At 37.9% G+C, this 13810-nt stretch overlaps 1 protein-coding gene across 1 annotated transcript; it reads right to left on the bottom strand.

Moving 5' to 3' along the window:
• Positions 1-2054: 2054 nt before the first annotated feature.
• Positions 2055-3314, bottom strand: LOC111895542 (cell number regulator 6). The gene is made up of 4 exons (XM_023891627.2): positions 3216-3314; positions 2926-3040; positions 2553-2818; positions 2055-2443 (listed from the first exon to the last, which is right to left on the bottom strand). The coding sequence occupies exons 1-4, from the start codon at positions 3312-3314 to the stop codon at positions 2180-2182; spliced, it is 744 nt and encodes a 247-aa protein (XP_023747395.1). The 3' UTR covers positions 2055-2179.
• Positions 3315-13810: the final 10496 nt, after the last annotated feature.

Below are 13810 nucleotides of genomic sequence, written 5' to 3'. Positions count from 1 at the left end.
ACTACTAAATCTTACTAAACTAAACGTAAGAGAAGATCCACAGTCTTCAGATCTTCATAAGTTGTTGAAATCGGAGATGAAACGCCTCCAAAATCATATTTTCTTCGTCTGGAACCTCTGGAATCGTCAACTTAGGTTACAGGAATGCTATCAGGGTCTATTTATAACAAAAACGGCGCACCTACAATCGCATGTACACAACCTGCGATCACAGGTTTTGAAATAAGCACGTTTGGTGCCTTTTTAATGAAGTAGAATGCTATTTTGATACTTTTTGGCCAACCAGTGATTGCATGTACACAACCTGCGATCGCAGGTTTTAAGTTTCACTCCCGGATGAATTTTGGGCACAAAAGAACCTCTAAGGCAACCTGCGATCACAAAAAGGGTCACCTGCGATCACAAGAAGACAACCTGCATTAAACGGAGTTACGGTTATCGAGATATGGTTAAAATACTGACAGGGGGTCAAAGCTGCCAGCAACATCCTTTAACTTTAGATTGCAGATTCTATCTTCGTGTGATCAATTCGATCGAATGTTTCTTGACCAAAACATCTTGCAATCATTCCTCAACATACTCCATAAGTTCCAAGCTCCACTTTATGTTCCAAATGTGCATCCAACTGCTCCCAAAGCACTGCTCCATTCGAACTATCTGAAATTGACATAAAAACATGAGCAGTATGTGAATTCTAACAAAATACATGAGTTGAACATTATTTAAATAAATGACATGCAAATGTACAAAATATGATGCTAAAATGATGATAAATACTACCCTATAAGATGCATAAAATGGCATCTAACATGTATGGAGAAAAATTGTTGTGTACTAATCACTGCCCTTCTAAAAACCTTTGTCCTGTACCAAGGGCGAGCTGGGCTACAGGGCAGCAACAGTTATGGGGGCATCAATTTTATGGAAGATGTTATGGATATCTTCAATTTGGGCCAACAAAACGATCCATACGTCTGACAACAAAGTCCAGTCCATTGAAAAAGGTAGGCGTCAACCTAAATTTGAAAGCAGGAAGCCGCCAAGCCGCTCAACAAATTAAATCGTACACCTACTTGAAGAAGACGAATGGATTAGGAGAAGACAAGGAGACGAGTATCAGGATACTAAACGACACATAAAACTTACTAGATGCTGAATATAAAGTGCCCGAGGAAGTTATTCTCTTTAAATTTTTGAGTTTCAGGTAATAGAGAGTGATCTGGACGATTTTTCGCTTAGGTGGGTTTGATGGTAAAGTTTATCTTGAGCTCCTGTAGTTTTTAATATGGATGATCTGAAGGTTAGCAAAGAGTGTATATGTGTTGTTAAAATTTGAGATTTTCTTAATCTATTTTTGATCAAAATGGTTTTTTACTTTTATGTGTCTCTTGACACGTAGAAATCCTTACCCCTTTGCTTATGTTGGATCTATTCTATTCGTGTATTAGTTTTAAGGTATTTTGTTAGAATAGGTTTTGCTGAAATTTGAAAATAATGAATTATATTTAGTTATTTTAATTTTGTTGGGATCTTGATCTTAAAGCATTGTAACATATTTGTGAAATTTTTACTGCAACTCATTGACTTTTAGGTCCACCACTACCATCTTCTGAAGTGTGGAATCACACCAGCTACTATAAGGCCTCTCTCTCACACTCGTGTATATGTGTGTGAGTGTTGATAGATGATTATATTCACAAATTTGTTTAGAAAATAACTAGATTGCTTTTTTCGTTTAGGTTAAATTCAAAAATTACAATGAAAATTTATTTTATAAAATGATAGTAAAGAGGTTGTAGTTTTTTAAATACATATTAGCTTGCTTAGGTGTTAGGCTTCATATTAAATCTTTTAAACATTTTATGATTTGGTTGTTTGCACATAAAAGGCTCGGATTTTTTTAATGTTTGAAAATAGGATTCTAAGATCCTTATGTGTGTTTTGTCATTTGTGTATATGAGGGTTAAAAATGGACATTGTTATTAATGTCGCCCTCGGCACCATAAACCAATGGACGGGGCCCTCATGTACCATAATCGTCCATTCCATTTGCCTTTTATAAAAATTACATTATTTTTCTCAACACTATATAAATAACTCATCCTTTTCTATTACAATTAAGTAAACAAAATCATTAATGTTTCATTCTTTTTTTTTTCTATTTCTCAATGTGAAATACTCAACTTTCCACAACTTGAAGCTCCGTATTCTTACTATCTTCACTTTCTTGTCGAGTGGAGGAGGAATAGGATGAAGATGAAGAAGCAGACTCAACGTCTTTTGTGTTTTCTTCCTGAATGGTTTTCATTTCTTGAATGCGAGGTGGACTCATAAGTGTCTCTTCGACATTCTCAGCTAAATGCAACTTCATCTCACGGTGCTCTTGACATAACGCACACCAATGCAAACAACAATGTACCCCACAAGGGTCACAAGGAGAATCCTGCACAAAAATCTTAACCATAATTAACTAATTCTCAAGTACTTTGAGTTATGGAGTGCTTATATATACACGTGTTGGATCAATGATGAAAGAAAATTTTATGCAATACCCTTAGGTGATATTTACGTTGAAGTGACTGTCGTGCCATGCCAGTATAAATACCACACATCCACCAAGCGAAGAGAAGGCCCTCAGTAATGAGACACGACGTACTTGGATCTATTCCCGGGACCAATGCAATAACTGTCGCTAAAACCATGCCACCTTCTACACATAACGCATGACACATACATGCATTGTTTGCGGGAATCTCTTCATTGAGGCTCTCTACGTTGCGCCCAAACAACATACATGGACAAAACAACCCCGTCACGCCTAAAAAAAACCATTCAAGTATTTAAAGAAATGAACATGTATATAGGTTTATAGTTTATGTATAATGTATAAATAGATAGCATTTAAAACAAAATATCAAAACTTACAACTTTCGGAATCATCGGCACAACTAAATATTCCCGTAGACCAATCTTCATCGGCAGGTGGCTCATATGTTGATGGTAGGGCTTGCCCACATTCTGGGCATCTACGAGCTTGCAACTATCAAAAGATACTAACATTAGTAATTCGGTTATTAAGAATCCGAAATTTTATCATAAAATCAAAACCCGCCAAAGGCAATGTGAATCAATACATAAAACACATGTGCGTGCATGCATATACACATACAACATTAATTTACATGCACATTGTTTTTGGTAATAAATTTGAAAACCTCATGAATGTCAATTGGTTGATTGAGCTCCCCGGGTGTGACATCTTGTAGCGATGCTTCTTGCTCCTTCGTAAGCTTCACATAAGACTTTTCTCCCATTTCTCTTTATTCTTTTCTTTCGGAGATAGGAAACGATAGTTTAATTTTTACTCATAAGTTCCACCGATTATTCGCACACAAGTGTGTGTTTCTACGTGTATTTATGTATGTATTCTTGACCCTACATTTTAGTTCGAGTGAGAAACTATCTCTCAATTGTTCAAAAAAACGTGTGGACCAAACTTGGTCTTAATACTTACATATTGAGAACTTGATTTCTTTCAATTCGAATTTATAAGAATAATAATAGGAAAATTAAAGACAAAGTTAGATTGTTCATTACCACATGTTGTTTGCTTTGACGTAATTATGATAGAGGAGGCTTCTATATAAAAACCAAAGATTTTAAGATGTCAAACTCTTGTCTTAATGAAACAAATTTTTGAACATGCTCTGAGTTTTATGTTATGGATTAAACACAAAAAATAATAATGTCATTTTATTGTTTTGTTTATTGTATTATCATATTTTTATTGATGAGAAAATACCGGCTATAGACAAAAAATGGGGGAAATTTAAAAATTTAGTCACAAATTTTTTTTTTCCAGCTATAGAGATGAATTCCGCGGAGGGCCCTCTACGGACCTCCGCGGAGAGGGGTATTTTTGTAATTTACCTCCGCGGAGAGGGACATTTTTGGTATTTCACATTCATCTTTTCCACAAAACCGGACCCTCCTCTTTGGTCCCCCATTTCTCGTTTACGAAGACGAGTCTCCGCATCGACTCTCCACCGGCTTCTCCGACAGCACTCCCGCGACTGACGACGACGACGAAACCGGCGACCAAGATCGACTTCCGGCAGTAGAAATGGAGGAGAATCTCCCCAATATTTTGAGCGATGGTTTAGGCTCCCGGGTAATTGTCACTTTCCCTTATTTTGATTAATGTAATGTTACGAAATTGTTGAAAACCGGTTAGATTAAATTGAATTCTCAAAAAAATTTGATAAGAACTGAAAAATAAGGGGTTTAGGGTTTGACGGTGGGAAGATCCATTCCGCGGTGGGGAAGATCCATTCCGCGGAGGTTTATATCAGTCCGCGGAGGACCCCCCGCGGAGTGAACCAATGCTCCACGAAATATAGAAAAGAGGCTCCGCAGAGGGTGGAGGTCTATCCGCAGAGGCTTCTCAGCGTAATGACCTATAGCCTCCGCGGAGTGAACCAATGCTCCACGAAATATAGAAAAGAGGCTCCGCGGAGGGTGGAGGTCTATCCGCAGAGTCTTCTCCGCGGAATGACCTGCCTCCGCGGAATGACCTTAAAAGTGATTTTGTAAATTTTTTTTTATCTTTCTGTTATATGAAATTAAATTTAAATACTATGTTTTGCAGCACTTAGACATCAATCAAAAAGCTGATTTAACTTTAAAAGGTGTGGTGGGTACCATCATTAATAAGTATTTTCCGCGGCTAACACAATCACAACGACAATTATTCGAAGCTTTGCCGTTTGGAATATTTTTAGGGATGCATATCCCACATGGTGATCCGTTACATGTGCATCTGATGATGTTGCACGAAGTAAGGACACAAGAAGTATTTGAAATGGGGAGGTTTTTATTTGATATAGAAGGGAGACATTTGGAATTTGGTGAAACAGAATATATTCCCATTTGTGGTCTAAAAGTTGGTCATTATGTGGATTTACTCTACGACGAAAAAGGCCGGTCAAATTCAAGTCTTCGTGCTCGTTTGTTCCCAGACATTTCTGATGCACGTTTGTGGTTGAAAGATTTGGAAGACTTCATTATGTCTCCTAAATATTTGGAAGTTGAAGATGAAGATGATGTGATGCTTATCCAGCTAGTGTTTGTGTTGAAGGGACTCCACGGACGCGACATAAAAACGTGCATTCCCGCTGCAATATACAATCTTGCCGATAATAGAGATGATTGGAACAAGTATTATATTTAAATATTGTGTATTAATAGAATACAATAATAATAATAATAATAATAATAATAATAATAATAATAATAATAATAATAATAATAATAATAATAATAATAATAATAAGTATAATATTCATATTGCAGGTTTGCATGGGGTACGTATCTTTGGAGGTATACTTCGCGGATGATGCGTGGAATGTTTAAAAAAATAGTAGAATTTAGACAATTCAAGGAGGCCAATCCCGAATCCAAGAAAGTACACAAGTATACCGTTCCTGGTATTATGCTGCCATTTAAGGTTATTTTCTAATAAATTTAATTACTTATCATTGTTTTGTTTTTATACGATAATAACATTCAACTTCTTTCTATAGATCTGGATTTTGGAGACGTTCCCCGAGGCAACCAAATTTTATGTACGCATCCCGACAGAATTGCCAAGGATGAGGTGTTGGAGAAGTAATCAACGTTATCTTAGGAGAACTGTTGTAGAATAATCAACGTGTCTGTGGTATGCTTTTTATATTAAGGATTATTTATACTTACAAATTCCACGAATTTTCATTTTAAAGTAACAATTTGATTTTAATTTTAAATTTTTGCAGCCTAACAACCAACCTATTCAAGTGGTGGCAAACGAGACGGAGCCGATGTTGCCCTTTTATGTTCGATACGTGAATTGGACTCTTAACCATGAAGAGTCTCCTCCACCGCAACAGTCTCCTCCACCGCAACATAGTCCGGTCCGAAATAGTCCACCTGTTGTTCAGTCACCTCCTCGTAGTAGTATGTACAAGTCGGATACATGTTCGACTGAATCTACCACAAATACTTCTTCCTCGCAACAGCCTGAAATAGAAATGAGGGTGGTAAAGAAGAAGAAGAGTAGCACAAAGGCATTAGTGAAGTGTCTACTAGGTGTCGTGGCTGAATTATCATCTAAAGTAGACCGTGTATTAGAAGAAAAAGATGAGCCAAACAAACGGTTTGTAGAGGATGAGGAGGAAGAGGAAGAAGAGGAGGAGATGATAAACGAAGAGGGTGAAGAAGCATATTGCCATGATACGCAATTCGACTATGCTGGTTTAGAGGAGAAAGTTGCGCCTACACCTACAGAGCCGTCACCAGACTTGGGTGAACATGGCACAAAAATAGTGACTCCTATTGGTAGGCCGCAACGAAAGAGGGATCCAGCATGGTATCAGCTTACTCCGTTCACAGTGGTAAAAAACTCATATCTTAAACTTGGTATTTTTAAAAAATACTACATTATTGATAATGATTAAACATGTTGATTTTTTAGGTGCAATCGACACCAAAAGTAAAGAAAATCAGCAAGACAAGGAAGAAAAAAATAGAGGAGAGTCCTAAAAAAACAAATGAGGACATTGTCAATGCAGAGAGTAGTGACGTTCCTTCAAACAATCTCTTGTTGGACAGTATTTATACTACTAGTCCGATGAGTTTTTGGCAAGAATGGAGTTTAATCTCTCCCAAACTGATCACTAAACATAGGTTGCATATCCTCCCACTAGATATGGATTTTTGGGCGAGGTTACTTTCTATTAGTGACAAAGGGTGGTTAGTTTCTACGGTAAGATTCCTTTAATTAAAATTTTAACTATTTTTTAGACAAAAATCTATATAAATAATTCTAACATTTTTATATTAAAATGTACAACGTATTGCTATATGGAGATCCCTATTGATGGAAAGGCGGCCGACGAACGCTCGGTGGACTCTATATCCTCAAGGAATCAATTTGGAACCCGGAAAATCAATTTGGAAGTATGTGGATACGGTTAGTTAAGTTTAATAATTATTATTATTATATATATATATATATATATATATATATATATATATATATATATATAATATTACTGAAATTACTAGTATTTAATTTATATATTTTTTTGCAGGTTATATTTGTAATAAATGTTGTGCATGCCCATTGGTTTTTGGCGGTTCTACATTTAGATACCTGGAAAGTAGAAATTTTTGATTCAACACGAGTTGCGGGTTACTTATCAACGTACAACACTAATGGAGAATTCAAAAGTTTTGTAGATAGTATTATCTCAGAGTTGGATACCATTGATTACTGGAGCCATTTCCCCATTGGACACAGAGACAAAGAAAAGGTCGAGTTTGTTGATGTTATAGACGCCCCACAACAAGAATATAGTCTTGAAAGAGGGGATTGTGGAGTATTTGTATGCATGTTTATGGAAATGATTGTTTCTGGGGTACCAGTGGCGATTTCAAGGACATGTAGAGAAGCTGCATTTCTCTACAGAAATAAGATGGAAAATGTTATTTGGGATACTATATAAGTTGATATTAGGAACTTTGTATATATATTAATATTAAATACTTGTTTCTAGTATGTAATCGTGTCACTTCTGGTAGTATGTAATCTTGTAATTATCTTTTATATTTTTTAAACATAATTCACCAACAAATGTTACGAAACCATACATTCAAACAAAATAAACATTACAAATAACATGAATACATTACAATAGAGTCGTCTACATAAAAATAAGGTTTCTTACGACTAACAAACATTAGATAAAACAGTGGAAATAAAATACTCATCTACATGAAAAAAGCTTTATCTTTTACCAGATTCCAAACGTCCGTATACTCGAAATCATGTCCATCAAACTCGCATAGGTAATATCCATTCACATCTTCAAGAAGTTCTTCATCATCTGCTTGAGAGCGTCGCATTTTCTCATGATTGTTGTAACATCCCGGAATATCAAAAGTAGAGTTGAAGGGCTGAAAGTGTAAGTGGGAAAGGGAAACTCAGCGAGTCCACGAGTGGACTCGGCGAGTAGGGTCGCGACTCTGGTCGCGTGTTAAGTGACCAACTCGGCGAGTAGCATGGGTGGACTCGGCGAGTTGGTGCTGAGTGGAGAAAACCCTAATTTCGGAGGTTGAGCTCTATATAAAGAGCATAACACTTCTTCCCCAGCCTCTTTACCTCCCCTTTGAGTTCCAGAAACCCTAAATTCGTGTGAGCCTTCCTTGGTGAGAGATTAGAGCCTTGGAGGAGGTAATCTCGGAAGGAAATTGAAGAGCAAGAAGAATGGAGCAAGGGGCTTTGCAGAGAATTGGTTCATTTATCAGTGGGGGCCTTCATTTGAGGTAATAATATTCTGTTTGAGCCTTTGTACATCTAGATCTATCATTTGTGGGGGGTTTTGGTGCATAAATGAGGTCAATCTAGAGTTTGGTGTAAGATCTGAGGTTGCTACCTCAGATCTAGGTTGTTAATGATCCAGAAAGCCATAAAGTCTATGCTCAAGAGTTGTTGGTGAAGTTCTTTTGTCCCAAACCCTAGCCCTAGCGTGTAAAATGCCTAGATCTCTTTGGATCCACGTAAAGTTTGCCATTTTACGTGATGGATGGCTTGTAAAAGAGTTGATCTATGGTTTAGAGCTTCTGCATGGCTTGGAAAGCCTCTGTATGGTTTCAGATCTAGGGGTACTCAGCAAGTCACAAGGGTGTACTCGCCGAGTTGCTTGAAGATAGGCTGGAACTCGACGAGTTGGAAGAACAACTCGGCGAGTTGGATGAATATGGGCAGGAACTCGGCGAGTTGGAAGAACAACTCGGTGAGTTGGTTACAGATAGCCTTGCACTCGGTGAGTCTGTTCTTGGACTCGGCGAGTCTGGTCGTGAGGTCCTAACCTTTCTTCTGGTTGAGCTGTGAATCGGTGAGTCAAGGAATGAATCGGTGAGTCGAGTGTGAAAGGACTCAGAGTTATTGGACTCGGCGAGTCTCGGGGTGACTCGGCGAGTTGAGTCGCGGATTGGGGAAGTTCTGTGCTTGGGGACTCAGCGAGTCATCGGGTTGACTCGGCGAGTAGAGTCAGTCAGGGGTTGACTTTGACTTTGACTTTGACCAAGGGTTGACCAGTTGATTTCCAGGGGCATTTTGGTAATTGTGGCATTTGTTTTGAGTTCAATGTTTTGGTGGTTGGCCAGTGGTGGAGATCGTATTAGTGGTCGGAGCAGCTTGGGTTTATTTGTTCAGTCGGCAGTTGCGAGGTGAGTTATCCTCACTATATCGACAGGGTCTATGGCACCAAGGCCGACCCTTTTATCGGATTGTGATCCAGGTATTGTTGCTATGTTTTTGTTTGTTGTGTTGCATCCTGGTAGTTAGGATGGTATATGTTAGAGACCCGGTTAAGGTCGGTATCCTGGTATATAGGATGATGCTACGCTAATGACTGGTTAGTTCGGCATCCTGTTTAGGATGATGTTATGCTAGGTGATCTGTTAGATCGGTTTGATTGGATGTGATATGTTATATGATTGAATGTTTATGTGCACATGGTTGTTGAACTGGGGTTGGGTTGAGGCGGGACCTGCTTTGTGCTGTAGGCCAACATACCCAAGGCAGACCGGTTATCCCGAAAGCCCAGCGAGCGGTCCGGATAGGCTGTAGGCCCCAAGAGGACGGACTAGACGTGCCGAGGCTCGGAGAGTGGACCAGGCCGACTGAAGGCCCAGTGCGGGCGGACCAGTCATACTGTAGACTCAAAGAGTGGACCAGGTGGACTGAAGGTCCGGTGCAGGCGAACCAATCACACTGTAGACTCAATGTATGTGGTTAGACTCGGAGGGTGGACTAGGTGGACTGAAGGCCGGTGCGGCGGACCAGTCACACAGTAGACCCGAAGTGCATGGCTGTTCTGTGTTCTGTTATGTTATGGCATGTTATGCGTGTATGGTATATGTGGTTGGTATTTTGGGGATATCTCACTAAGCTTTCGGGCTTACAGTTGTGGTTTAATGTTTTCAGGTTTTTCAGGAGACCGTGGCAAGGCGAAGGCGTGATCGTACCGCTCCTCATTATTATGAGTTGTGATGTGATTCTGGGAAGACTCTGAAATAATTGTATTGAAAACCTTTTTGTAATAATTTCATGAAATCGAGCTGTTTTTGAAAAGTTTAAATTGGTTGGAATTTTATGGTCGTTACAAGTTGGTATCAGAGCCTTAGTTTGAATGAATTGGAGGAACATTCGTGTGAATCCAATCTCAAATAAAGGAGAGTTTTCAAAAAGAGAATTTAAAATGGTTTTCAAAATAAGTAAAGGATGACGCGGAGGTACGATCAGCTGGAGCTAGTAAGTAACCCCAAAATACCATATATGTTATTTGTTTTTGAGCTTTGATAGAACAACATGCTAGTACTAGGCTAGGGATCTTCAGGATTTGATATGTGTATTTATATATATATATATATATATATATATATATATATATATATATTTATACATTATATCTTAATATTTTGGCCTTTATTATTCTCTTTTAGAACTAAAAAGTACTTATAATGCTTTGAATTATGATTTGCAGCTATTCGTTGTTGATAGAGCACAAAAGAAAAGACTGAAGCGGAAATCGGGCTTAGAGGCTAAAAGAAAGGAAAAATGTTGGAGGAGCCATTTACGCCCCGCGTAATGGACTTGTACGCTAAGCGTAATAGGCAAATACGAGTTACGCCCAGCGTAATCTATGTGTACGCCCCGCGTGTAACGGCTGGCATCCAGATAACTCCATCGCGTATTAATCTTCACTACGCCCAGCGTACGTAAGTCAGTTACAAGGGTTATAAAAGACGATTATCAGCTAACCAGAAGGGGGGATTCGACTTCCAACCTAATTTAGTCGATATTTAACTTCGGTTAAGCCGTTCTGAGGGTTTAGAAGGCGGCCGGAAGGCCGTTAAGTTAACGGGAGCGGAGATCGGAAGGATTGGAGAGTGGATACATGTCGGTAATCATATGGGTTGTTAACATGACCATGTTTAGCATTCCATTGTGATACTATTATGTGTTTAGTTTTTGATTTGGGTGTAAAAACCTTTTACTTTGTGTTTATGATTTAATGAAACCTTGATTATTAGACTAGTTGCTATATTAAATTGTTTGTGTATGTTTAATTTATCTTGCCAAGCTTGTTAAAAGATCCTTACGTGTTAACGATAATTATTTGCTGTTAATTATTAAGTAAATTGAGTTGTATGAACATCTGTTTGATTACTTGTCTCTTATGATTTTGATGACCATCGAGATTATAAGTCTAGGAATAACGAATGTGAAACTAGGATTAACTTGGGAATAAGTAAGTTAACGTATGAGCCTTGTTTGATGACCATCAACTAGAGGTTAATTGAACGACCAATTTGATTAACTATATTTACAAGTCTTGTTTGATACGAACTGAACACTAGGAAGCATGTTAGTTTAATCAATTGATCACTGTTTGAATTAATTTGTTTGCTAAAGGATTAGTTATAGTGAACGTGAATCTAATCATTTTAGGAATCGGTGAACATGAATAAATGAGTTTGTGTATGCAATTGTCTATGTTTTTAAGGTGTAATTTATCTAAACCAAAGTACCTGAAGAGATTTGTTTTCCTGTTAGTTTATCGAGAGTTGTTAATTAATTGTTCGTTTGAAATTTATTAAATTACTTCTTTATTCTTTTCGTGTGACCTGTAACCTATAATCAAATATTTTAAATTAATTCACCACCGTTCCCTGTGATCGACACCCGACTTACCTAAGCTATATTGTAATCTGACTAGGTACACTGCCTATAAGTGCATAGTTAGTCTAAGTTTGTTAGGTTATAAATATTAAAATTAGTGGGTACTTTCGTGCACATCAAGTTTTTGGTGTTGTTGCCGGGGAACGACGCGTAATTAATTTAGTTTATTTGATTATTCATTATTTGTTTTTAGTTAGTTTTTATTTTTAGTTTGATTTTCGTTGATATCATTTCACTTGTCGGGAAGGTTCTTGTTGTTATTTGTAGGAATTTGGGATCATACATATTGTTTGACTTTACTTTTTGCATGGGTTTCGAGAATGCAAGCGATTAGGGAATTATAGACCTGCTTAGCCTACTACTTTGTTGATTTGTCCAACTCAATCCATGAGGCGTAGTATAGCAAGGCGTATTGTGGTGGTTAAGTGGAAGACCGAGCTCTTGCTGTTCTTGACTAGTTAGGTCACTTCTTGTTCCGCTTTTAGTTAAAGGTGCAAAGAAAACAAATGAAATATTCTAACGGGTCCCGAAAGTGGTTGTTTTCGCAAACCATTTCTTGCGTGCAAGGGTTTTAATCAACCGTTGTTGTTTGATCTCGACAAAGACAAGTGATCATGACGTCTCATTTTTTTTGTCACTCATCGGAAAGTCATCAGTTGTTGAAGCAATTAAAAGAAAAAAAAAATTAATTAATAATAATTATAAGTCCCCAAATTAATTAATTGGAAAAAGGAATTTCAAAAAAAAAGGGAAAAGGAAATATTTCAGTTAAGATTACGCCCAACGTAATTTTAATTTACGCCAAGCGTAATGAACCATTGATCGCGGATGACTTTTTCTCGGAGTTGGGGTTACGCCCAGCATAACTTTGCATTATGCCCAGCGTAAATCGACGACCAGGTTTTATCATTTTACCCTTTGACTTTTTTGTTATTCTTTCAAACTCCTCTCCTTCGCATTCGCTGTGACGGCAAGCTCTCCCAAAGAATCTCGATTTTTCTTCTTTTCTTGTAAAATTCAAGACAGAGGTATGTTATTCGGTTACTCTATGTCTTTGATTTGTGTTTGAATCAGTGAAATTTGCTGCATTATGCCTTTGTTTGAAATCTAGGGTTCATATATTTCTTGAATTGGGGCCGATTTCACAAATGTGTGTTTGATTATAGGTTAAATAGACCGATTTCCATCAATAGACTAAACCCTAGGACCTAATTTGGTCTTAATTCTGTCCAATGACCATCAATTTGAGTTTAGGGATGGACGCCTAGCGTACGCCCTATACACTCTTCATTTTTTTAACTGCCCCAATGAAGTTTTTCATGTGTAGTGTTTGCTAATCTTGAATAGACAAGGAACGAACAGGGAATTGATTCATATTCTTGGACATAAGTTTAAGGGTGGTCCCGTTTTTTTTCTACTGCCTTGGACCACGCAGTTGTATGTTCGATATGCCCCCCCATGTGTTTGACCCCTAGAGTATTTACTACCTGCGTATATGCTTAATTTGAAAGCTTTGTCATGGGTATTGATTTTAGAACAACAGGGGATTGTTACGCATTCTTCGATATATGCGTATATAAAAAAATACCTTATTTTTTTGAATATCTTGTAGAATACTCCTGCTGATATACATGTGTATTGTGTGACTTTAGAACAAGCAGGGGGACAAATTCGTAATTCTGGACGTACGCCCAGCGTATGCTGGATGTACGCCTAGCGTACAGTCATGCCCAAGGATCATTATTTTTGGTTTAAATATGTTAATGCTGGAATATTTTGTTTGGTTTTGTTGGTATTTAATTTGTGCAGATTATGACCCGAAGGACTCAAAGGACCAACCCACCCGAGGACGTGACCGATCACCGGTTCTTTCAATTTCCGCAAACTCTGAATGATGCAATCCGGGCATGATATGTCACCAATTTGAGTCTGTTGCTCACCAAGGAGATCGATATAGCACCATCATTCGACTGGGAATTGGCGAACCAGATTGGACTTGCTGCGCTAATCCAGGATTTTTTG

This window comes from Lactuca sativa, chromosome 3 (assembly GCF_002870075.4).
Source record: "Lactuca sativa cultivar Salinas chromosome 3, Lsat_Salinas_v11, whole genome shotgun sequence".
NCBI classification, from domain to species: Eukaryota; Viridiplantae; Streptophyta; class Magnoliopsida; order Asterales; family Asteraceae; genus Lactuca; species Lactuca sativa.
This window is presented reverse-complemented; position numbering and strand designations above follow the sequence as displayed.

What these genes read in the sequence shown, in the direction of transcription:
- LOC111895542 (XM_023891627.2), bottom strand. Translation starts at nt 3,314, where the DNA reads ATGGGAGAAAAGTCTTATGTGAAGCTTACGAAGGAGCAAGAAGCATCG. An exon ending in AACCAATTGACATTCATGAG is followed by an intron (nt 3,041 to 3,215) that starts GTTTTCAAATTT and finishes ATCTTTTGATAG; the next exon opens with TTGCAAGCTCGTAGATGCCC. An exon ending in TGCCGATGATTCCGAAAGTT is followed by an intron (nt 2,819 to 2,925) that starts GTAAGTTTTGAT and finishes GGTTTTTTTTAG; the next exon opens with GCGTGACGGGGTTGTTTTGT.